We start from the raw sequence: 23,570 nt of genomic DNA, 5'->3' as shown, positions 1-23,570 counted from the left end.
AGAGCGACTCTGAAGGGCGGGCTCAGCCCGGGGACGGAATCGAAGCGCCTCTCTGCCGGTTGGGGGAGGGGAAGCTGCTGCGCCCTCTGCGGGCGGGGCGGGACAGGGAGGGGCTCCGCGGGCAGCAGCCTTTGCCCAGCCTCGGGTGCGGGAGGGCGGCCCCTGGCCGGCTCGTGGGGCCGGGCTCTGGCCAGGCAGGCCCAGGGGTAGAGGGACCAGATGTCCAATACTTGTGGCTTTGTCCTATATGGGCGTTAGCGTTGCCAACCCTCAAGGATTGTCCTGGAGTCTCCCGGAATTGGCATCGATCCCCCGGGGACTATTGGCAGCAATTGGGAGATTTTAATAGGATATGTTAAGAAAATGACATCATGTCAGGTTGGGGGAATAATCTCCTGGAACAGTTTACCCCCTCTCCTGATTTTTCACACTTGCTGTCTGGTCACTCTACCTGGGGGAAACATGGCCCAGCCAGCCTGTGGGGGGCCCCAGGGAGACGAACCTCAGCCAGCCCATGCCGGTGGGGGTGGGGAGCTGGGCCCAGGGCCAATGTGTCCCAGCCAGCCTGCATCTGCAGGGTTGGGGGCTGGCCGGGCAGGTGCTGGGCTGCAAGGAGACACGTGTGTCCTCCTGCCAGGCAGGTCACTCAGGCCAAAATGCACCACACAGTGGGTTGGCATAAGTCGCCTTGTCTCAGCCTCTGTGTGCATGTGTCCATGCTCCGTTTTGTCTTTGACCAACATACACACCCACTTACGGCAATGCAGCAAAACCACCTCCCTGACTGACAGGTAGCCATGTGTTCCTACTGGGGATGATGCTGTGAAGGTGCAGATACTGTGCAACCTCTGTCAATCCTACCAGTCCTCCAACAGCTGTCCCATAATGCCTCATTGCCTGCAACAGGGACCACTTTGGTCACAATTGTGACCACCACTGATGGGCCATGGAGTTTGGAAGCCATCCCCCATCCCAGTATTTTGGAAATGCCTTTTCTTGATTGCCCAGAGTGGCAAGCACACCTAGTAGCACTCTCTTGTTGTGGGCCACTGCCTAGCCAACCATACCAGAGCTGCACACTAGATAGGCTCTTTCCTGGAGTAGACAGGAGCTATTGGATCTCAGTGACCCAATTCCTCTCAATTTGTACCATTTTATTTTACAAAAATCCCTAGTTTCTTTGATCAATCTCTGTTCATAGTTCCTGCACGGGCCATTAGTACCTGGCTATTGCCATTTATAATCCCTTCAGTCTCGGCTGTAGCAAGAGCCCAGTAGGTGCTGCTTTCAAGGATCCTTTCTCCAGGGCGGTTCCTGATCTGTAACTATAGCAATTGCTATTCTTTTTAGTACCAGGAGGGCTCCAACACAAGTGAGTTGTTGGATTGTGGGAGAAGCTAGGGTCCGATGCTGTTTGATGGATCCAGATATTTTCTGCCTTTCTGGGTATGGTGGGCTCTTTCAGGACTTTTCCGGTGCCTGTTAGGGCAGGTTTGTTAGTCACAGAAAAGATAAAATGGCAAAAATAAACACTAATAAATGACAGCTTGGTTCAAGTAGCAGTTCAGGGTTCATCATCTGTTATCTCGAGGATATTTCCCAAAAGGACTCTGAAGGTTGGTCGCTCATCTGCTTTCTGAAATAAACACATAGGGGAAAATACCAGTGAAGTAGAAACCCATGATTACATAAATACTGGAGTCTTGTCTATGCTAGGAAAGTTTTGCTGATGTAAATATACCAGTAATAACTGCATCTATACCAGAAGGATTTTGCTGATTTAGCCATGCTGGTAAAAAAAAAATCATACCCCTAACCAAGTCAACTATACTGTATAAATTATAAGTGTAAAGCAGGCCTGAGATAAAAAGCCTCTTCCCCTCCCCAGGACCAGATGGCATTTGCCAAGCAAGGTTGGGTTCATTGGATGGAGTGACTATGCAGTCTTGCAGATGAGTAGACACGAAGAATGTGTACTGATGGGAATAAGGCCTACCTCATGCCAGCAGCTGTACATGATGGCATAGACTCTTTCTGAGGCCAGCTGAGGCCGATAGAGACGCAGTCCTTGGGTGACGTGTTCTGTTGTCTCACTGTTGTTAAACCTCTCATAGGGCATCTTTCCCAGGGAGTAAACCTCCCACATCAGAACCCCTGTCAAACAGAAATGTACATGGACAGTTCATGGGGCAGAAAGAATATAGGATCATATCTGAAGCAGTTTCCTAGAGGAGCTGATTCTCTCTGACTCCATTCAACCACTCTTTCCTTGTCAGCAACTTGAAATTTTGTCCTCTCAACTCACCAAAAGCCCAGACGTCAGACTTGCTGCTGAACTTGCTGTACAGAAGGACCTCTGGGGGAGACCACCGGACTGGAAATTTGGACCCCATGGAGCTTGTATATTCATCATCTAGGACATATCTGCAGTAGATACACATTTTATGTGATTTTGCTTCACACTTTTTCCCCATTCATTCACTCTTTCATCTAATGAACCTCTCCTGCACCCAGTCAAGCCTGAAAGGAAATGGAGAGACAAGACAGAGACAGAGCGGGAGGAAAATACACATGGATGAGATGGATGGGGTGGAGGAGCGAGTGATAGGGGGAAGAGACAGGAAGAAGGGAGAAAAAGCTTGGTGAGAGATTTGGATGAAGACAGGTGAATACAGCGAAATGGGAGAAAAGAAAAACAAGGGTGAGAAGGAGGAAGAGAGTGAGAAAGGGATGAAGAAGATAAAAGAGATGCAGAGAAAAAGTGTGAAAGAGAAAGGAAGAGAGACGCATGTGCATGCATGCAAACTGACCTGGAAAGGCCAAAATCGGAGACTTTCACAATTCCTTGGTCATTCACCAAACAGTTGCGAGCAGCCTGTAGGCAGAGATGGGAAGAGTCATAGTATCAGCATTGAATATGGCATATGAAATACACAAAGCCCTTCCCTGAGGGGGTATCACTGCAGCAGTGACCATCCCCCATATCAAACAATGTGCCTGACACAGAATGGCTTGCCTTGGTCTCCAGGGGCTCAGAGGAAGCCACTGGTTGCCAAACCACAGCACCATGGCTGTGCTGTGCTTAGTTCATGAACTAAGATTTCTTTAGGTCATGTTACTGACACACCAACTATGGGGAGGAGAGAACTGAGCTTAGCAGAAGTTGGTGTTTCACCCAAGATATGTCAGAAAGACTTGGCAGATACAGATGCACCACAGCTGACACCATTCCTGCATCGCTACAAGGTAGATCAGGCCAGGTTGGAGATTTTATGAGCAGCATTAACCCTACTCACCATCTTCCCAGGTCCTTTAACTAACTCTCCAGCAACAGGATTAGAACTGGAAATTCTGCCTACATGTTACCCAGCTGAATAGTTCATTTTAGCTCTTGTATTAAATTTGCAGCCTTCTGTCCCAAATATCTCTCAAGTGCTGAGGCCCTGACTTTTAAAGCTGTCTTCGGTTTTGCAATGGTAGTTTATGGATGCCAATAATTTTTCTCATTTTCACACCCACAGGTATTTGCAGGTCTGTTACATTAGAGCTTTAACTACCTGATACGGGGGTCCAATCAGACAGCCATCTAGGTGACGTTAACTGCATTGGCAAATTTCAGATGTAAAAAGAGAGTCCTGCTTTTAAAAATGCGGTCCTGAGATTTGGCCTACACTTAAAATTTAGATTGACATAGCTAGACATAGTTACATCGGTCCAGGGTGTGAAAAAAACACAACCCTGACCTAATTCCCAGTGTAGACACAACTCTGTTGATGGAAGAAGAATGCTTCCGTTGATGTAGCTAACTTTGGGGAGGTGGTGTCCCTACACTGACATCAAAACCCCTTCTGTCTGGGTAGGTTGCATCTTACTAGGGGGTTATGCTGGCATAGCTACGTAGACACAGCCTGAGTCTGTTCTTTTTTCTACTACGTTTGACTCAAACAGAATCCTGCCTGTGTTGCCTAAAGCAATGTCTACCACTGCCTGAGACCAGAGAGATCTTCCAGCCCTACTTATTTGCTGAGAACACCAAGTGGGCAAAAATGTGGTTGAAAAATCTTGTGCTTTCTTCAGTCTCTCTACTAAACCACAAGAGGAGCAGAGGCTTAGGAGGGCTGGACTGTACATACAGTACACACTACTCATATTCTGGGAGGGAAAGGAGGGTGAGAGAGATGCTTTGCAGAGAGAAGGTTGCATTGCTGCCTCTACATGCTCATGAACAAGATGGACTCAAGTCAAACTGGTCAAATTAATGTAAAGGAATATGTAGAACTTGCTTCACTGACTCAGTCCATTAGTTCCTCCAACCCAGGATCCTCTCCAGCAGTAGCTGAACCCTTCAAAGGATGCTAAGCCTTTGGCTCTTCCTGGGAGGAAATTCTTTGCTGACTCCTGCAGCAATCCGCTGATTGTCCAGAACATGAGATTTGAAGTTGATTTTCCTCTCCATCTTTAATCTACCTAACTATAACTACGATCAAGCATTGAGTTGTCCAGCCCCAGGATATGACTGTGACCTCCCACATCAGTGACTCTCACAGGGTCATTACACCCTAAGTGAAGAATCATTTCCTGTTATTTGTTCTCAATTCACCGCCCATTAGTTTCACTGAGGAGAACTAGATTTTTTTTGGTTTGTCTGTAAGTTCAGCCAAGGCTTCTTTAAAGATGCCCAGTGATTCTCATAGCACAAGACGTGTGTCACTCATCACGTTCCTTATGGACCCTACCAGGTCTCGGTGCAGGAACTGCTTGGATTCCAGGTACTCCATGGCCTCACAGACGTCTTTGCACATCTCCAGCAGCTCAGAAGGCTGGAACCGCCCCCGGGTTTCCCGCAGGTAGCTCAGGAGGCAGCCCTTGGCCATGTACTCAGTGATAATAAAGATGGGGCGCTGCTTGGTGCAGACACCATACAGTTGTACCAGCTTCTCGTGTGACAAGTTCCTGCATTGTAGGACAAGAAAGGAAATTAAACTCCAGAAAGTGGCTGGGGAGAAGCTAGGAGCATGGAGACTGAGATCCTGGCAAGGGCAAGCATTCCAAAACTGGCACCTGCTGGCAAAATTGTGGGGAGGAAGCTCAGGAGGTGGGAATGGCAGTGGCCTCTCATCGCAGAACAGGGCGGTTCCTCCAGGGCAGGGTTGGTGTCCATAGGTGGAGCAGTGCAGGAATGACCAGGAGTGAATGAACCTGGAGGATGAATTCTGAGGATGTAGCAAGGCCAAATGAGACATCTCTGTAGTAAAGAGCCCACAGAAGACACACAGGATTTGTTGCCACTTACATCATGACTTTGGCTTCCTCAATGAACTCATCCTCTGACATGGAGCCCTCTCTGATCATCTTGATGGCCACATCAAACTGGCCTCTCCATTTCCCATGCTTCACCACTCCAAACTGCCCAGTACCCAGCTCCTTCAGGAAAGTCAGGTCTTTCGGGTCAATCTCCCACGACCCTGTAACAAACAACAGCATGGGCAATGATGTGGAAGAAACTCACCTGGACAAACATATGCATAAGAAGGGATGCTGTTGGGAAAGGTGCAGGTGTCCTGATTGCAGGGAGCCCTCGCAGCCACCCCAACCCTTGTCTGTCCTAGAAGGGAAGGAACCTGGTAGAGGATGTTCTAAGAGCTCTGGCAGGGGAGCAGCAAGTCACTGCAGGGAATGGTGCAGTAGCACTGAAGGCAGACACAAGTGGTAACGTGCAATACCATCACACACATATGGAAGAACAGCGGGCATTACCATAGCCCAGTCCTGCTGTGGAGGGGGCATTCTTTTGTTGTTGAGACACAGGGTATTTCAGTCTGGAGATGAGCCCTGAAACACAGCAAAGAGGTTACAGTGTGATGGAGGTACATCCCTGCTCTATGTACCCCCTGATGTTCCAGAAAAGAAGATGCAACTCCAGCATCCACCAGAAGACAAGGATATTCTTGCATCAGCACAAACCTACAGTCCTTGCTTTGAATTCCAGCACTGCCTGTCCTGTTGTGCTTCCTGAGGCCCAGAGTGTGACAGCATTCAGAAACCGGGTGCCACAGGGTGGCTGGCCCCTTTAAAGGCAGTCAGACCAATCTTCCTGTCTTTAAGCCAAGTGAGCCCACCTCAGGCCACCTGTAAGCAATTAGCTGCCAGCCAACCTCCTATGCAGTCAATTGACTAGCGAGTCCCTAGGAGTTCAGTTGGAGGGTTGCAGGCTTACAGAGAAGGGCTGCTCCCAAAGAGAGGCACGTCTAGAGACACTAGCAAGGGAGGGTTTCTGCCTACTGAGTTCTCCCACCCCAGGGAAAAGGACTAAGGTAAAAAGAGGCCCCCCACCCGGGGGCTGGTTGGATGTCATTGGCTACCGCTGGCCTGACTTGAGGAGCACTGCCCAACAAAGAGGGCAGTGGGTGTCCTGGGCCAAGAGGGAGGAGCCTGACAGGAACTCTGCTCAGCTCTGCTGGACTCTAAGCAGGAGCTCTTTTGTGGGATTCTCATTACACCAAATAAATCAGACTCCAGGAGAAAGGGAATATTGTTTCAAGCTCTGGATGTGAGTGGTTTATTTCTGAATCCAAGGAGAAGGGGGAGAATGCCAGCAGGGTCTTGGTGTGCCACAAGGGGGTGCTCTGGGATGGCACCCTGCCACTGGGAGTGTTCTAGTTGACCTGCCCCTGCATGCTTGTTCCGCGCACAGTAGCACCACTGAATGCAAAGATAGAGTTTCATCCTGCCTTTGCTTGGACTGTTTCACCCCCCTCTGAATTGCTGCCTGCTCTTTGAGAGGTGGTTTCTTATCATGCCTGTGGGCTTCTGTTCTTCTAGGGACCCCAGCGATAGGGAAGGGGGAAATCATGCCATGAATTGTTTCTCCCTTGGGTCCTGCTGCCAGAGGTCAGCTGGATAGGGGAGCCTTCGACCCCTTCTGGTCCCATTGCTGGAGAGGGAGATGCAGAGCCTGTGTAGGGTATGGGGCCCTGACAGAAGTCTGCTCTGCTCGTGTCCTCTTTCCTCTTGCGTACTCACCTGCAGAGTTGTGCTGATGGTACGTGATGAGCTCCGGGATGGTGTTGAAGAGATGCTTTTCTGCCAGGTAATACTGATTCTGAGGTGTGGAGCACACCACGTAATGGCGGATGACTCCTTGCAGGTCCCTGTGGAGCCAATCACACTTCGTGTCAGTGATTGCGGGGGGTGCCAGCTAGTGAGGGAGGTGGGCCTGGAAAGTGGGCATCAGAGCCGGGGGCAGCAACGGGACAGAAACGAGCCAGCTGTTCATACTGTGTCTAATGAAAGAAAAACAGCCTTGGATGGCGCTTACCCGGAGGACTTGGCAAACACAGAGACTGTGTATTTTCCTGTCTTGCTGGTGGAATCTCGGACAATGTAGCCTCCTTCTTTCCCCTGAAACACAGAGAGAGGGGATGAGGGGATTCAGCATGGAGGACAGGGCTGGATGTCTGTGAGGAAACAAGGGATGGAACCAGAGATTCCAACCCCCCCCCCCCACACACACACACACGTACTCATTCCACAGGGCAGTGGGCAGGCAAAGGTTAAAGTGAACTGGGTTCTGAGGGGCTGGCTCACCGAAAGGGGGTGAAAAAAGGGCAGCGTCTCCACAATCAAATGGGGAGCCCAGCACAGGCTCTCCTTCCCCTCAGCCTGGAGTAGATCCCTTGGGTTCATTTTGCTTTGTCTTCTATCTGGATTGTTGGCCTTGGCCGTCCCACCCTGGGCTGGGGCTAGTGGACTCTGCAGTGCAGCCCTCTGGGACCATCCAGCTCTGCCTGATTGGCAAAGCCATTCCACAGCAGGATATACGCTGCCTCCTAGTGTTAGGCACATACCCCTGCCTAGCTCAAAGGAGGCAGCAGCTTTATAGTCTTGCACATCATGCCTAGGGTGACCAGATGTCCCAATTTTATAGGAACAGTCCCGATTTTGGGGTCTTTTTCTTATATAGACTCCTATTACCCCCCTCCTCCATCCCGATTTTTCACATTTGCTGTCTGGTCACCCTAATCGTGTCAGATCCTCGGCTGCTGTAAAATGACCCAACTCCACAGACTTCCGTGGAGCTACCATGATCAACACCAGCTGGGGATCTGGCCCAGCCTAAAGATGATGTTAATTCCTATTGAAATGACATCACTAGCCAAGCCAGTGCCAGCACTTCTCTGATCCTTTCAGCTGGGATGACAGCAAGGTTCCACTGCTTCTAGCAGAACACGACAGCTTTGCTGTGTCCTGCTGGGGTTCAGAGGGCAAGAAAAAGAGCAAGGAGAACATGCTGTGGGGGTGACCCATAGCTTTCCTTGCTGGAGTGAATTGGGTCTGGGCTCTGAGGAAGAGCCCAGCAAGGACTGCAGCGGAGAAAGGCTCCCAGCAGAGCTAGGTTGCTTATTTTTGCTGATGTCTCAGTCACCTCTTGCTTCAACAGTTGCTCAGCTTGGCTCCGGGTTATGTTTTTTGAATACCACCTGGAACAAGAAAACATGGCTGTGATCAGGGAGAGGCCCCGGGACGGGAAGCACTGTGGGGGTGGACACACAGCTCACTGGTGACACAGAGGTAGGGTGACCATACATCCTGTTTTGGCCGGGACAGCAGGGCCGGCTAGGAATTGTGGGGCCCAATTCGAACATTTTCGGCAGGGCCCCGGCAGGGATGACTTAAAAAAAAAACTGTAAAAAAAAAGCCTTTCCATTTCTTAGCAATCGGTTCCCTATAAAAAGTTCTAATTTAAGGGATGTGCCACAGTATGTATCTTTTTGTACCAATAGGGTTATCATACGTCCGTATTTTTAAAAATTCCTCCTGGATGGCAATTTAAGAACCAAAAAGTTGGACATGTCCGGGAAAATACGGATGGATGTTAACCCTACCTAAAGTTCTTTTTTAAAAAGATGGGCCTGAACTAGAAATGAGCTCCATTTCACATGTCTGGGTCCCCGCTGCTCCCTGGCAGTATGCTAGGGTGACCAGATGTCCCGATTTTATAGGGACAGTCCCGATTTTTGGGTCTTTTTCTTATATAGGATCCTATTACCCCGCACCCTCTGACCCAATTTTTCACACTTGCTGTCTGGTCACCCTAGGGTGTGCACATGTGTGGGTCCCAGCTGCTCCCTGCCCCCCTCATTGAAGCAGGTGTGCTGGGTTACTGCCCTGGGAACTGCAGGGCACCAGTGGACATGGGGCTGGCTGGAGGCAGGGCAGGGACTGACTGGAGGTAGGGTCTGGCTGCAGGCAGGGCAAGTGGTGCGGGGCTGGCTGGAGGTAGGGTTGGCAGAGCTGGAGACAGAGAAGTGTGGAACTGGCTGGCTTCAGGCAGGGGTGTGTGGCAGGGGTTGGCTGGAGACAGGGCAGGGGCTGCAGGGCTGGTGTGGGCAGGGCAGGGGGTGCAGCAGGGGCTGGCTGCGGGCAGGGGGTGCAGGGCTGGCTGGAGACAGGGGTGTGTGGGGTGGGCTGGCTGGCTTCAGGCAGGGCCGCAGAGGGGTGTGGCATGGGTTGGCAGGGCTGGAGACAGAGAAGTGCGGGACTGCTGTCTTCAGGCAGGGGTGTGTGGCAGGGGTTGGCTAGAGACAGGGCAAGGGGTGTGGGGCTGGTGCGGGCCGGGCAGGGGTGCAGAGCTGGTGCGGGCAGGGCAGGGGTGGGGCTGGCTGGCTGCGGGCAGGGGGGGTGGGGCTGGCTGGAGACAGGGGCTGGTGCGGGCAGGGCAGGGGGTGTAGGGCTGGCTGGAGATGGGCTGGCTGCGGGCAGGGGGTGCGGGGCTTTCTGCGGGCAGGGCAGGGGGTGCGGGGCTGGCTGCAGGCAGGGGCTGGCTGTGGGCAGGGCAGGGGGTGAGGGGCTGTGGGCAGGCCAGGGGGTGCAGCAGGGGCTGGCTGTGGGCAGGGGGTGAGGGTACAGGGGGAACAGCCCACCCTGTATGGTGAGTGCCCCCTCTTCCTTCCTCCCCCACCGGGGTAGCAGCAGCAGCCCGGGGCTCGGGGGCTATTTAAAGAGCCCGTGACTCCCCTGCTTCCACCACCCCGGCCCTTTAAATAGCCGCAGGAGCCCTGGGGAAGTGGCAAGGCTCTGGGGGCTATTTAAAGGGCCGGGGCGGTAGAAGCAAGGGGAGCCCCGAACTTTTTAAATAGCCCCCAGAGCCCCGCAGCCCTACCCCAGGGCTCCAGCAGCGGGGCTCTGGTGGCAATTTAAAGGGCCTGAGGCTCCAGTCCCTGCTGGGAGCCCCAGGCCCTTTAAATTGCCCCCTGGGGAAGCCGGGCCACCCCGGTACTGTGCACCAGCGGGGCTTGGGCGCAGGGCCCTCTTAGGCGCGGGGCCCGATTCAGGGGAATTGGTTGAATTGGCCTAAAGCCGGCCCTGCGGGATAGTCTCACTTTTCAGCTCTGTCTCGGCCATCCCTACTTTTTCACCAAAAGTGCACATTTATCCTGGCTGCAAGGCAGAGCAGGAGAGCAGCAGCTGCTGTCTGCGGGGGTCAGCTGAAGGCAGCGGTGCCCACCAGCAGGAGAGCAGAGAAATTTGCTGCTGGCAGGCAGCGCTGCCTTCAGAGCTGACCACCCGCGTGGTGTGGAGGTCAGCCCCAGCCACGGGCAGTGTGGGGAGGGCAGCTCTTGCGAGCCCTGTGGGGGGGAGGTGGAGGGGGCAGAGAGAAATATGGTCACCCTACGCAGAGGGCCTGGTTGTGCGACAGGCAGTCACCGTTCTCCAGCCCCGCGTTCCAGTGCTGTACCCTCAAGCAGGCCTGTGACAAAAGCACAGTAGGAATGAAAGGCTCCGTGGCTCTGTGTGGGGCAGAGGGTATGGGAGCGGCAGGGGGCTCTGATGTTAAAAGCTAAACTCTACTACTTAATAAAGAAAGGCTCCAATGAAGCCCGAATCCCCGGCTGGCCCCACGGCTTCTCATACTCACTCAAAAATCTCCAGGGAATTCTTGGCTTCAGTGACGTAGTTATTGGGAATGTAACCTTGCCTCCTACAGGAGAAGAGAGAACCCATCAGCCTCTCCTTAGGGAGCGCAGGGAGACCCAGGATTCCTGCCCAGAAATCCTGGTGGAAAATGGCCACAGAGAGACTAAAGCCCACTGGGGCCAAAGAGTGTCTCTCCATGGACTCCAGTGGGCTTTGGATCAGGTCGGTACCAAGGGCATGCACAGCCAGTCCCTTGCAGTCCTCCTCCTTCCTCTGCACCAAGTGAATGAGCTGCCCCTCCCTCCCTGATGCTGGCACAGACTGTTAGCCTGCGCCATGGAGCTGCAGCAGGCCTGGGGTGACCCCACCCAGAGGGGGCTGTCCCCAGCACAGACTCTGCCAGCATGTGTCTGCAGGGCACAGAGGCTGCCTACATTTAGTTTTCAGTGAGCAGGATGCTGGGAGAGGGGACAGTTCTCCACTGGCTCCTGCACCATTCTGAGGGAGGCACTCCCATGTGGGGGTGAGGTAGTTGCGTGCAGGGGTACGTGGGCGTGCATGTGCTCTGGGGGTGCTTTCAGGAGGGGGCTAAGTGTGTGCAGGATTGTGAGTGTACAGGGTGACGTGTGGCTGAGCTAGGTCCCTCCCCCACATTATCCACGCCAGGGCTCTTACCCATTCTTGTCCCGGGCTCTCCACCAGGGCAGGTTGCTCTCCTCCAGGACGAAATACTCCTCTCCCTTCTGCAGCTGCAAGTCCTGAGCATTCATCGGCTGGTAGTCGTACAGTGCCACCACCTTCTTCAGCTCACTCGCAGCACTAGAAGATGGCTCGGGAGGCAACGGCTTCAGCATCATCTTTCCAGGGTGTGGGGAAGCACAGAACACAGTGAGGGCCCAGCATCCTGCCCCTCACCGCGTGCAGGACAGAGTGCTGTTTTAGGGTTGGGTCCCTGAGCGTGCTACCCTGGGCCTGGCACTGCCTTTGTCCCATCTCAGCTCCCCCTGCATGTTTCTCCAGTGCACTCACCTGCACCCAGGAAGGGGCTGAACCAACATGTCCCCTCTTGGGGTCTTGTTCATTCGAGTCCTTACAAAATATGTACAGTTCCTCTGGCCTGTCCAAGCTCTAAGCCTTCCTTCGCTCAGGGCTCACCTCTCCCCAGGGTCCCAGTTCCCTCTCAGCCGGGGGGTCTTGCCAATCCTACTCTGGCCCCAGGTGCAACTTTCCCCCAGGCCTTTTCCTTGCCCACCTAGGCTCAAACTCCTCCCCTTGCCACAGGGGCTCCACAGCCCTCCTCCCTGGGGTTCTGCTTGAGCACTCTCAGTCTTGCCTAGCCTGCCAGCATCAGGAGCCTGGAACAGGGGAGCCTTCCTGCTGGCCTCTCTCTCTCTCTCTTCCTAATGCTCAGCAGGCTGGCACACCTGGTGATCCTGGAACCACCTGTTCTGAAATGCCTTAGAAAAGGCGTGGCTGGCCCCAGTCCCCCACTGCTCTCCAAGGGGACAGACCACCCTGTTACAAATACTGATCCCAGCCACTCCTCTCATACCTGATCCTCGTCAGGGGTCCGGGGAAGAGGCTTCTTTGTCTTGCGATGAGACCCGGTCTTTAAACCTTTTAAATAAGAAATGAAGCAAAAGAAGCTAAAAAACTTATCAGGGTCAGTGGCTGGTGAGACGCTTGGAAGGTGATCCGGATCTGCCTTCCAGAGACGGGGCGAGGAACCGAAGCACAGAGAAGGGGAATGGAGGACAGGCTGGGGGTGGAAGGTGGTGTCTTACTTCCATTCCTGCTCTCCAGGACCTGGCAACCCATTGCGTTTTTGGCTGTCTGAGAGCAGCATAGGTACTGGCCATCAATCCAGAAGCAGGGGTGGTATTTCTGCACCAGGTCGTTGTTGTAACGGATCACTGCAGCAGAAGAGAAAGCCTGTTTGTACAATGGGCATTGCCTCCTCCACAAGGGGTAAGAACTTCACTTCCTAGGTGATCCCAGAATACAATTAATAAACAATCAGATGAAAAGGATGGGAGGCTTCTTAGTAACTCACGTCAGCTCTTCATTCAATGCCCCCCTCTTGAATCACAGTCACACCTACCTATTTTTTTTCTATCTAGGCCTTACTCTCACACTCAGTACTGGGACATCTGAGTGTCCTGGCGAGCCAAAGCCCAGTTCCCCCAAACTCTCATTTATCCAAAGGCTGGATCTCTCCTCCAGGGTTTGACCGAAGCTGCAGAGCTCCTACACAGAGCTGCAGAGCCTATGGGAAATCAGCTGGCTTTTTATCACCTGGGGACCCCAACACAGATATCAAAGCCTGCTAGCCCATTAACCCAATCCCCCATTACCTGAAACCTTCAGCCCTCCCCCAGGACTTCAGGCAATGGGGATTGGCCTGTCTAGTGTTCAGTCATTCTTCTTCTCCTTTGGGTGCCTTTTCCCTCTGACTGGCTTAGAGAGGGGTGAGACAGGCCTGCTATCCAGCAGGATGTACCTTGGCCTGCTGAGGTTTGGCAAGTCCTGGCTTTCCAATGGTCTTGAAATCAGAGACTTCAGTGAACAAGCCAGGACCAGACAAAGGGGAGTGTGAGAGTGTTTTAGAACAGCTCTGAGACCATAGCACTTTGTACCCCCCAGTGTGCTTGGGGAGTTGGTGGTGGATCTGAGTGGGTTGAGTTACTGGCAATACTAGTGATAGTTCAGTAGCTGTGCTGGAAAGACAAGAGGGGGAAGACATTAAAAACTATATGCTCAGCCTCAATAAGCCTACTTTGTATTGCCCCAGGAATAGAAACCAGACAACTGGCTTGGTTGTCCAGCTGTGGACTCTCCCTGTGCAGAAGGATCCTGCAGGGGAGTGAAGCCAGCACAGCACTGTCCTCAAAACCCCTAGCTTGGGGGGATGGCTGAGAGAAATGAGTGTGGCTGGAATGCCATAGCACTCCTGCAATCCCAGTCTGCTAGGACAACTCCTTTGAACTGCGCTGACGGCAGCCCTGAGGCTACTCTATGATGTTCCTCAGTACCAGGCCTGTGTCCAGTGACTGGAGGGTCAGGGAACCATAAAGGCATGCCCATGCTGCAATTAAACACCCGCTGTTGGCTCGTGTCAGCTGAGCCGGGCTTATGGGGCTCAGGCTACGGGGCTGTTTAACTGTGGCGTAGATGTTTTGTCTTGGGATGGAAAAGAGTCCCAGAGCGCAGGCTCTAGCCCAAATGTCTACAGTGCATTAAACATCCCCCTAGCTGACACAGGCAGCCACGGGTATTAAACTGCGGTGCTGCCATACTTACAGCCATGTTTGTGGTTCCCCTTCCCTGAATGGTTCCAAATGGCCAGGCCTGAGGTTCTGGCCCCAGGCGTCCAGGCAGCAAGAGGCTGGGCTGGTATGATGCCCATGCATTAAAATAGAAATGCACAAAGGCTGGGAAGTTTCAGCATTTTGCTCTGATGAGCCTAACACCCCAAGACCATGATTATGCAGCACAACCTGTGAGCAGCTCCCCCTGGAGTCAACAAGAGCAGCTCATAGCCAGCTGCTGCACAGTCGCACTAGGGGCCTGACTCTGTGTAATTACATCCTGCCTCCGGCAGACCCCTTCCTCCTTTAGCCCAGAGCAAGGGAGAGAAGGGGGCCCCTAACTCAAACTCTGTAAAGCCCTCACTCTCCTTGCACAGCTGTCACTGTACTGGCCTGTTGCCTTTCCAAAGAACTGCTATGGGGAAAGTGACTATGGATGGTTAATTCCGAAAGCTGCCCCTTTTCTCCCAAATGGGCCCACTCCAGCCCTGCAGCTGGAAACTCCCGTGTGCTGAGGAAGTTCAGCTCTGGATCTGGAGACACACCCAGGGCAGAGGAGGCTGCTAAACTCTGTGTGGTGGCACTGGAAATGTTAATTTCACTCCCTCCTTGTGCAAGTCTCACTTCACCTGCCTGTTCAGGAGCCTCTCCTGATTCAGAGACACCCCCCAGGACCAGGTACTAAAGCAGCTGTTCTGTCCTTGTTACTAGGCATCAGATGCACCAATGTCCCCGCACGCAAGGTTCCATGACTGTCATGGCAAACTGTCACAGATGGTACTGCGGCACAGCACCACCCCTCACTGGAGAGACACTCCCTCCTCTCCCAGGAGCCAGAACCTGCTAGTCCACGTGTTCTCTAGCAGCAGCCCTGGGTTCAGTGTGTGGCACTTGATGGGCAACCAGAGCTCTGTTATTCTGGGCTGAGTTTGGCCACTGAAGGCAGCAGCTGCTGAGGAGTGACATTAAGGACTGCAGCGTGGAGAGCTGAAGGGACAGCCAATGCAGGGGTATGGTTAATGGGGAGACCAGGGCACACTGCCAGACAGAGTGGAAGCAAGTGGTAGGATCCAGGCAGAGTAGTGTGAACACAGCACTGTCACCCAGCTGAAGAGCTGATCTGAGCTACAGGCTTTGCTAAATGCCTGCTGTTGAAGAAGATGGGGGTTGTCATGCAATAACTGACTTCCCCGTTATCAGACTGACATCCTTCCGGCTTGCATGTGTGAACTTCCCTGTGTCATTTCAGACAGCTAATCTCCCCCCTCACACACAAGCCCACACACACACAGCTCCATCAGATTTCAGCTGCCCACAAGTATTACAGCCCTGCTACACTGCATCATTGCAATATGGTCCCAGCTCAAATGAAATTATGATGATTCTAGCCCAAAGCTGATGTCATTGCCCCATGCGGAATACAGGCACCTGCCTTGCCCCATGCAAGGTTTTTTAAAAGGTTTAATTGTGAAAGCCAGAGACTCACCGTTTTTCAGCTGGTGGATCCAGCGTTTGCGTAACTCCTCTGTCGGGGAGAAGACGTAGAGGGGTCCTTCATCATACACCACCTGTGGAACAAACAGACTTACGCTCTCCAGAGCAGCCAGGGGAGAAGGTGGGGACTGGGGCCTTTTGCTGCAGAGCATAACCCCTTTAATTTTGTTCTGGCCCCTTTGCTGTGCTTATGAGACTGTGACCAGGAGGTTATAAATAAGCCCCCTCCCCCAAGACTTTCCACTTCCTCCTTTGACTTTCAATATGTCAGGGGCTGCTTTGTTCACCAACTGGGACTCAGACAAGCAGAGAATGGGCAGGGAGCTTATGGGGCCCAGTTGCAGTTTATGACTGGATCAGAGATGGGCTAAGGAGGGGAGATTCATACGGAATTCAGTTCACAAAGAGCAAAATGTCTTTAAGTCTCCAGAACTAGAATCCAGAAAACTGTGTCCGTTTGTAGCTAACCAGCTAACCAAGATATTGGAGATGGACCTGAACCAAATCTGCAGATCTGAACACCCCCAGATCCAAACTCTGCAGCAGACCCCAGGTTCTCTTGTGGGTAGAACCAAAACTCTGGATCTGAAATTTGGGGGAAGTTTGGATCTGGATTCAAATGGTGCACCTCAGGCCCAGATGTTCACCCTGGCTCAGACACCAATGTACCTACCACATTACAGCCAGCACAGTAGAACTGTGAGAAAGTTACTGTATAAGCAACACTATATAATAGAAACTAAGGCTACGTCCACACTATGAGCTGGGGTGTATGAGCTCGTTGAGCTAGAGTGAGTATAAATAGCATTGCCGCAGTAGCACAGGTGGCAGCAGGCTGAGCTGTGCCAAGTACATACCCACTGGTTTCACATCAACATCTAGTTTTTATTTGTTCCCCGCAGTGTCTGAGCACCTCCCAGTCCCTTAATGTATTTAGCCTCACAACACCCCTGTGAGGTAGGGCAGTCCCATTATCCCCATTGTACAGATGGGAAGTTAAGGGTCAGAGGGACTAAGGGTTTGTCTACACTTGACAGTTAATTCAGATTAAGGTTGGGTGTGAATGCAAAGCACAATAGCTATCCCAGATTAGCACCCTGTGTGGGTACTCTGATTCTGGAGTAAGAGCGCAGTGTTCCTGGTTTGCCTATCCCACTTTCAAAGTGGATTAAGCACAGCACCTTGCATGTGATCCCAGTAAAGCAAAGCATAGGAACACTAGCCCTACCCTCCACCCCATCCCTGCTGCCTTCTCCTCATCCAAAGCAAGCCTGAGCTCATTGCAGCCAGCCCCAGTGGGAGCTGAGGGGAAGAGTGACTCACCTGGAAAGGGTACGGGAACCGCTCTATGATCGAGATCTGCTCCATCTCATTGTAATCCTCCCCCTTTCTCTTCAAGAGACAGACAGAGAAGGTGGAGTTATAGTCTGGAGCATTGCTACCAGTGCCTGCAGTACCCAAGTACCAGCCCCTTAGCTTGGATGTGCACAGTGTCCTGTTGGCTCCACAGATTAGTGCTGTATAACGAATTTGCTGTGTGCTCTATGGCTCTGGATACCAGGGCTTTGTAATACGGGCAGCTCCCCGGTCTTTGGGGATTTGGGATCTTAATCTGCTACAGCCTTTCGCCACCCTCTGGCATGTCAGAGCACACAGAGCCTGCCCATCGCCCAGGCACCAAGGGATCTCAGAACGAGGCCTTTGGGCCAGTATGAGAGCTAACAGTAGACAGACAAACCCAAAGCCTGCTCCCCTGCCTCTGCTTCTCCAGGCATCAGGGCTGGGAGAGGCCTATGAGATTGGGAAAGCAGCTAGCAGTTACCCCCTACACCAGGACTTGCTTCTGGCATATGCTCTACCTAACATGCCATTTGTCATGACAGAGCAACAGGGCTAACAGCCATGCAGTGGGGGCCAGTGTGCCCAGATGACTAGAGTGCAACCCCCAAATGCCCATCTGGAAATGGAGTGGGAAGCTCCCCCATTTTCTGAGGATTGAATCAGGGAACCCCCCACCAATGTCCCAAGGGGACTGGAAAAGGCCTTGCCCCCTAATTCCCTAGGAGCCTGCAGCCAGAAGCCCCGACCTTAATTCCCCAGAGGAACTGCAGCCAGTGGCATAGGACTCGACTCCCTTTCCACGCAGAACTGGGGCAGGAATCTCCCCACAGGGGCTGGGCACACCCTGCAGGTACAGTGGGGAGAAGGGCTGCCGTCGGCCTGTGTTCCTGCCAGGGACAGCTGGGCTGGGAGGAAGCACTGGGGATGGGAGGAGGGGGGCAATGTCAGCAATGGGGACATGTTCCTTTCTTACCGGCACCTGCCGCTCCAGGGGAGGATTATTCTCTGGAACCACTGTCTCCACACAGGTGATTTTCTCAATGTCCACAGACCCCTTCTTACTGCCTCGTCGCTGCAAAAGAGAACAAGGGAGAGGAATTGGGGGGAGGCAGACAAGACCCCCATGATTCAGACCCCCAGAATTCAGCACAGACCCTGCCCCCTGAAACCTACACGTAACTCCCACTGACTTCAGCATCCGAGGGCAGGATTTAGCTCAGAGCCTAATACTCCTCTCCAGCAGTTCCTGGAGCCATCACAAGGTACCACCAGCAGGTTCCCCCGGAGATCCTGGGATGTTGGGCTCTGAGCTGTATTGGCAGTCTCCTGAGAAACTGCATTTGGAATAAATGCCTGGCAGGGCTCAAGCCTTTTTACCCCGGTGAGCTGGGAAGGCAGCTGTCAGCTCCTAGACTCTGTTGCAGTCCCATGGCACTAGAGAGGGATGTGAGCTGCAAAGATTGGGTGTGGATCAGCATCTGTGATCCAAGCTTCCCCAGAGTTTAGGAGGAGGAGGAGAGGGGAGGGGGGTTCCCATTATACAGAGAGAAAGGGGCCAGCCACTAAGCTTGGAGTCTGATCTGCACCCAAGCTGGCTGCAGGGTTAATCTCTAGGCACCAGCCTGGACTGTTACCCCAGTCTCCGTCTCTGCCTGAACAGGATGTACTGACACAGTCGGACGTGCACAGTGAATAGGTCAAACCTCAAACCCATACATTTCCCTTCCCCCTCATCTCTATCCCTCCGAGCACCTGCCACACTCCTGGCCTGCTGCCACTGGGAGTCATTGCTTGACCCAGGGAAAGAGTGTTCCTGTGTCTTCCAGCAGGGGATCAGACCCTGGTGGGGCTAACCCTTCTGCAGAACCTCCTTTGCCCCATTAGTGATGTCCCCTGCTTTTCTGTAGGCCCTTGGACTCACCCCACGCTCAAAGTCATACTCATAGTAGGAGAGCTTGCTTTCCGTCAGGAGGAAGAGACGCTTCTTGAAGTTGAGAGGAGAAGTTTTCTTCTTCTGCTGCGAGCGCTTCAGGAAGATGCTTTCCAGGATAGTGGAGGCCATGTCGTTCTCCTCCTCCTCTTCTTCCTCTGCACCACACTCGCTGGGCTGCCGCTGCCAAAGCAAAGCAGAGACCGGCCAGTCAGTGAGCAGCCCACCAAATACTGCCAGATCATCATGCAGAGTTCTAGACCTTTGCCCACAGTCCAGTCCCACAATTGTCATTGAAGTCAACGGGACATCGTGGATGCTGGTGCTCTGTCAGCTCACACTGTCACCTGGGGAAGGCAGAGCGAGATCCCAGACTGGCATTTCGCACCCACTTCTACTGGGATCTAAGCAAGCTGAAGATGTTAATAGCTGGATACATGGTCACAAAGATGCAAAGGGAAGGGGGAGTAATTTACACACTTGATCTTTATCTTTCAGTTTCCTGTTTTACCACTGAATTATTACTATTTATATTGCTGAGTCCCAAGAATGACCAAGAAAGATATGATGGTATCTAAGCAGGTTTCAGCTACGGTCAGATCCCTAATGCTGATGCTGGGAACATCCTCAGGCTATCACAGGCTAACCTCCCACATGACGCTGGCTAGAAGAGGAGGGGGGAAATGGAAAACCCCATCTGAAATCAGCCAGTGGAGACATAGCTGACTCTTATCAGTGACATACAAGAAACCTCAAAAAGTGTGTGTGTATGTGCGTGTGTGTGTAATAGTGTGTGTATGTTGGCAGGGGGAAATTAATTTGTACTGTTTCTTCATGATTCAAATGTGGGTGATATTTCTGGAGAGTTACACGGCTGATTGCCATGTGATGATATCTTGGAGGTGTGCAGCTAGCATCTGGCTCCTGAACAAAGAGGCCATAAAGCTACCCTAACTGAGTAGCTTCATCCCATCCTCCCCCACTATCCTCAGTATAGGGGATACCATAGGCATGTGCCTGGGGGAGTGGGCAAGGCTGGAGCACTCTGCTGCTTCCAATTCACCTAACTTGGGATCTGTTACCACCTGGGAGTTAGAACAGCCCTGAGGCTGCTGTAATTTACAACAGACCTGGTCCCTGACAGCCCTGGGGCCTGGATGAATGCGGAAGTGACTGTCCGTTGGCCCTGGCCCCCTTATGAGGGAAGAGGTTAATGTAGCTGTGTGACTGGTTGGTTAAATGCCTCCCAATGGGGCTTAAAAGAGGGCAGCTGGGCCCTAGGGAAGGAGACAGGAAGAGCTGGGGTGAGCGGCCTGTGAAGGAGGCAGGAAGCAGTAGGGGAGAACTGCCAGACACAGAGAGGAGCAGTGGCAAGTGTTACTGGGAGACAGAGCTACAGGTGAGGCAAGCCGGACCAGGGAGCTGTGGAGGAGGACTGGCCCAGATTCTTCCTGCACAGGGCCCTGGGCAGAGCTTGGTCAGGGCAAGCTGAGCCCAAATTGGGAGGTTTGATGCTGGAGGGCAGATTCCAGGAGAAGGGGAGAAGTAGAGATATCTGAGTGGAGCCCTGGAGGGAGCTCTCTTGTGGGAGAATAGACTTGGCTGTGATTGCAGAGTCGTGGGACAGAATGACCTGATGGTTGGCCTGGCGAGTGGGGCCCTGGAACAAGGGCAAAGGAACTGGGAACAGACTGGACTCTTGGTGGGTGACCTGGAAGTGATGGCCCTGGAAGGGGGAATGGGAAAACTGCTGTGTTTGTACCTGTTGTGCTTTGGGGTTTGGGGAGAATGGTTTTGGCAGGATTACTGTACATGCATACATTATGCCCAGAGACAGGCCTTTGAATTGGACATTGAGAGAGATGATATTCCTAGCTATGGGCAAATGGAAGGGAAACTGAGGCAGGTGTACTGGCTGTGTGCAGGCCTATGAAGCCACCATTAGTGCAGGCCCTTTTCTGACCACAGCTTAGCAGGATCTGAGGCTCAGAACTTTGGTTCAAATAAGCATCCGAAGCACCTTACGTTGCGTCATCCACTCCATCCATCCACAACAGCAGTAGAGCAATTCTCTTTAGTGTCCTGGTGAACAGATCCAGGTAGAAATGGGCCCAAATCAAAGCTCTAGATTCAATCCCCTTGCTGCATTTGTAAGTACTGGAAATCCAAACATGGACCTGAACTTTGCAGCATGCATCCAGGGGCTCTCCCTGGCGATACACGTTAATCGTGTGCTCATGGGTTTGCAAATCACGCTCTACATGGTCATATTTTGGAACTAAAACTATACAACTACTAGGGCTGTCAAGCGATTAAAAAATTAATTGTGATTAATCTCACTATTAAACAATAATAGAATACCATTTATTTAAATATTTTTGGATGTTTTCTACATTTTCAAATGTATTGATTTCAATTACAACACAGAATACAAAGTGTACAGTGCTCACTTTATATTTATTTTTTATTACAAGTACTTGCACTGTAAAAAAACAAAATAAATAGTATTTTTCAATTCAGCTAATACAAGTATTGTAGTGCAATCTCTTTATCATGGAAGTTGAATTTATAAATGTAGAATTATGTACAAAAAATAACTGCATCCAAAAATAAAACAATGTAAAGCTTTAGAGCCTGCAAGTCCACTCAGTCCTACTTCCTGTTCAGCCAGTCATTCAGACAAACAAGTTTGTTTACATTTGTAGGAGATAACGTTGCCCTCTTCTTGTTTACAATGTCACCTGAAAGTGAGAACAGGCATTCGCATAGCACTGTTGTAACTGGCATCGCAAGATATTTACGTGCTGGATATGCTAAAGATTCATGTGTCTCTTCATGCTTCAACCACCATTCCAGGATATATGCGTCCATGCTGATGACGGGTTCTGCTTGATAAGGATCCAAAGTAGAGTGGACCGATGCATATTCATTTTCATCATGTGAGTCAGATGCCACCAGCAGAAGGTTGATTTTCTTTTTTGGTGGTTCGGATTCTGTAGTTTCCTCATCAGAATGTTGCTCTTTTAAGACTTTTGAAAGCATGCTCCACACCTTGTCACTCTCAGATTTTGGACGGCACTTCAGATTCTTAAACCTTGGGTCGAGTGCTGTAGCTATCTTTTGAAATCTCACATTGGTACCTTCTTTGCGTTTTGTCAAATCTGCAGTGTTCTTAAAATGAACAATATGTGCTGGGTCATCATTCGAGACTGCTATAACATGAAATATATGGCAGAATGGGGGTATAACAGTGCATTATTTTTTTAACGAGCATCATCAGCATGGAAGCATGTCCTCTGAAATGGTGGCTGAACCATGAAGGGGCAGACAAATGTTTAGCATATCTGGCACGTAAATACCTTGCAATGCCGGCTTACAAAGTGCCATGCAAATACCTGTTCTCACTTTCTGGTGACATTATAAATAAGAAGAGAGCAGCATTATCTCCTGTAACTGTAAACAAACTTGTTTGTCTTAGCGATTGGCTGAACAAGAAGTAGTACTGAGTGGACTTGTAGGCTCTGAAGTTTTACATTGTTTTGTTTTTGAGTGCAGTTATGTAACAAAAATAATCTACACTTGTAAATTGCACTTTCACCACACCAAGATTGCACTACAGTATTTGTATGAAGTGAATTGAAAAATACTATTTATTTTGTTTATCTTTCAAATATTTGTAATCAAGAATAATATACACTTTGATTTCAATTACAACACAGAATACAATATATATGAAAATGTAGAAAAACATCCAAAATATTTAATAAATTTCAGTTGGTATTCTATTGTTTAACAGTGCGGTTAAAACTGCGATTAATCATGATTAATTTTTTTTATTGCAATTAATTTTTTTGAGTTAATCGCGTGAGTTAACTGCGATTAATCAACAGCCCTAATAACTACATACTTCCCATATATGGAATAATTTGCAGCCTAGAAGCTCTAATATTTGAGTGACTTTTACCTTAATATGGAAGGCTCCCAAAATGACCCCAAAATCTGGCTAAGTCTAGCTGAGGGCCTGGACAGTTACATATGGAAATCTCAGTTAGTTACTCTAAAATGCTGCTTGGCTATGCCCATTTCAGCATGCCCAAGACTTAGCCAGTTTACCATCATTAGTTTACCATCATTAGTGTCCACTTCACTTGATGTTAAAATCACTTCTGTTTTCCCTCTTGCAGAATGCTCCTAACTAACGATAACATGAGGATGCTCTAAATAATCCTTTTTTAAAAAAAGGATACAGATTTATTTTGTCTAATGCCTTTCCTGGAGTGCAAACTGTATCCCAGAGCGCTTTGCAGGGCTCAGTAATTACAGAGATACATAATAATGAAAGGAGAGATGCTAACGGCAAGGGAGAAAAGCTGTGATCCAAAAATAGAATAAAATTGTTTTAAGCCACTATTACAAGCAGCCCTCTTATAGGCAGGGCCATGGCCTATTAATTTGGAGGGAGAAGAGCCAGAAGTGATTTGCTGGAGAAACAGGCAATAATGAATGGTTCAGAGAAGGCCAGCGGAGAACTCCCCTTCCCTTCCCTTCCCCCTCCTATAAGGGCAAGGAAGGCAACACAT

At 51.1% G+C, this 23,570-nt stretch overlaps 1 protein-coding gene across 2 annotated transcripts in view; it reads right to left on the bottom strand.

The window, feature by feature from the left end:
• Positions 1–527: 527 nt before the first annotated feature.
• Positions 528–23,570, bottom strand: part of BTK (Bruton tyrosine kinase) — a 31,938-nt gene continuing 8,895 nt past the window's right edge. For both annotated transcript variants that reach the window (XM_039489545.1, XM_039489544.1), the window contains exons 2-19: positions 18,982–19,173; positions 18,034–18,132; positions 17,043–17,111; positions 15,712–15,793; positions 12,702–12,830; positions 12,470–12,534; positions 11,593–11,774; positions 10,919–10,981; positions 8,426–8,480; positions 7,319–7,401; positions 7,024–7,151; positions 5,758–5,832; positions 5,294–5,465; positions 4,737–4,953; positions 2,811–2,875; positions 2,306–2,424; positions 1,997–2,154; positions 528–1,636 (exon numbers count right to left, since the gene is read on the bottom strand). In XM_039489545.1, coding sequence (XP_039345479.1) covers positions 1,565–1,636; positions 1,997–2,154; positions 2,306–2,424; positions 2,811–2,875; positions 4,737–4,953; positions 5,294–5,465; positions 5,758–5,832; positions 7,024–7,151; positions 7,319–7,401; positions 8,426–8,480; positions 10,919–10,981; positions 11,593–11,774; positions 12,470–12,534; positions 12,702–12,830; positions 15,712–15,793; positions 17,043–17,111; positions 18,034–18,132; positions 18,982–19,122 — 1,974 coding nt within the window. In that variant the 5' untranslated portion in view covers positions 19,123–19,173 and the 3' untranslated portion in view covers positions 528–1,564. The remainder of the gene's footprint in view (positions 1,637–1,996; positions 2,155–2,305; positions 2,425–2,810; positions 2,876–4,736; positions 4,954–5,293; positions 5,466–5,757; positions 5,833–7,023; positions 7,152–7,318; positions 7,402–8,425; positions 8,481–10,918; positions 10,982–11,592; positions 11,775–12,469; positions 12,535–12,701; positions 12,831–15,711; positions 15,794–17,042; positions 17,112–18,033; positions 18,133–18,981; positions 19,174–23,570) is intronic.

The sequence above is a fragment of the Mauremys reevesii genome, linkage group 9 (genome assembly GCF_016161935.1).
Source record: "Mauremys reevesii isolate NIE-2019 linkage group 9, ASM1616193v1, whole genome shotgun sequence".
Taxonomy (NCBI): domain Eukaryota; kingdom Metazoa; phylum Chordata; order Testudines; family Geoemydidae; genus Mauremys; species Mauremys reevesii.
Note: the sequence above shows the minus strand (reverse complement) of the source record. Positions and strands in the feature narration are given on the sequence as shown.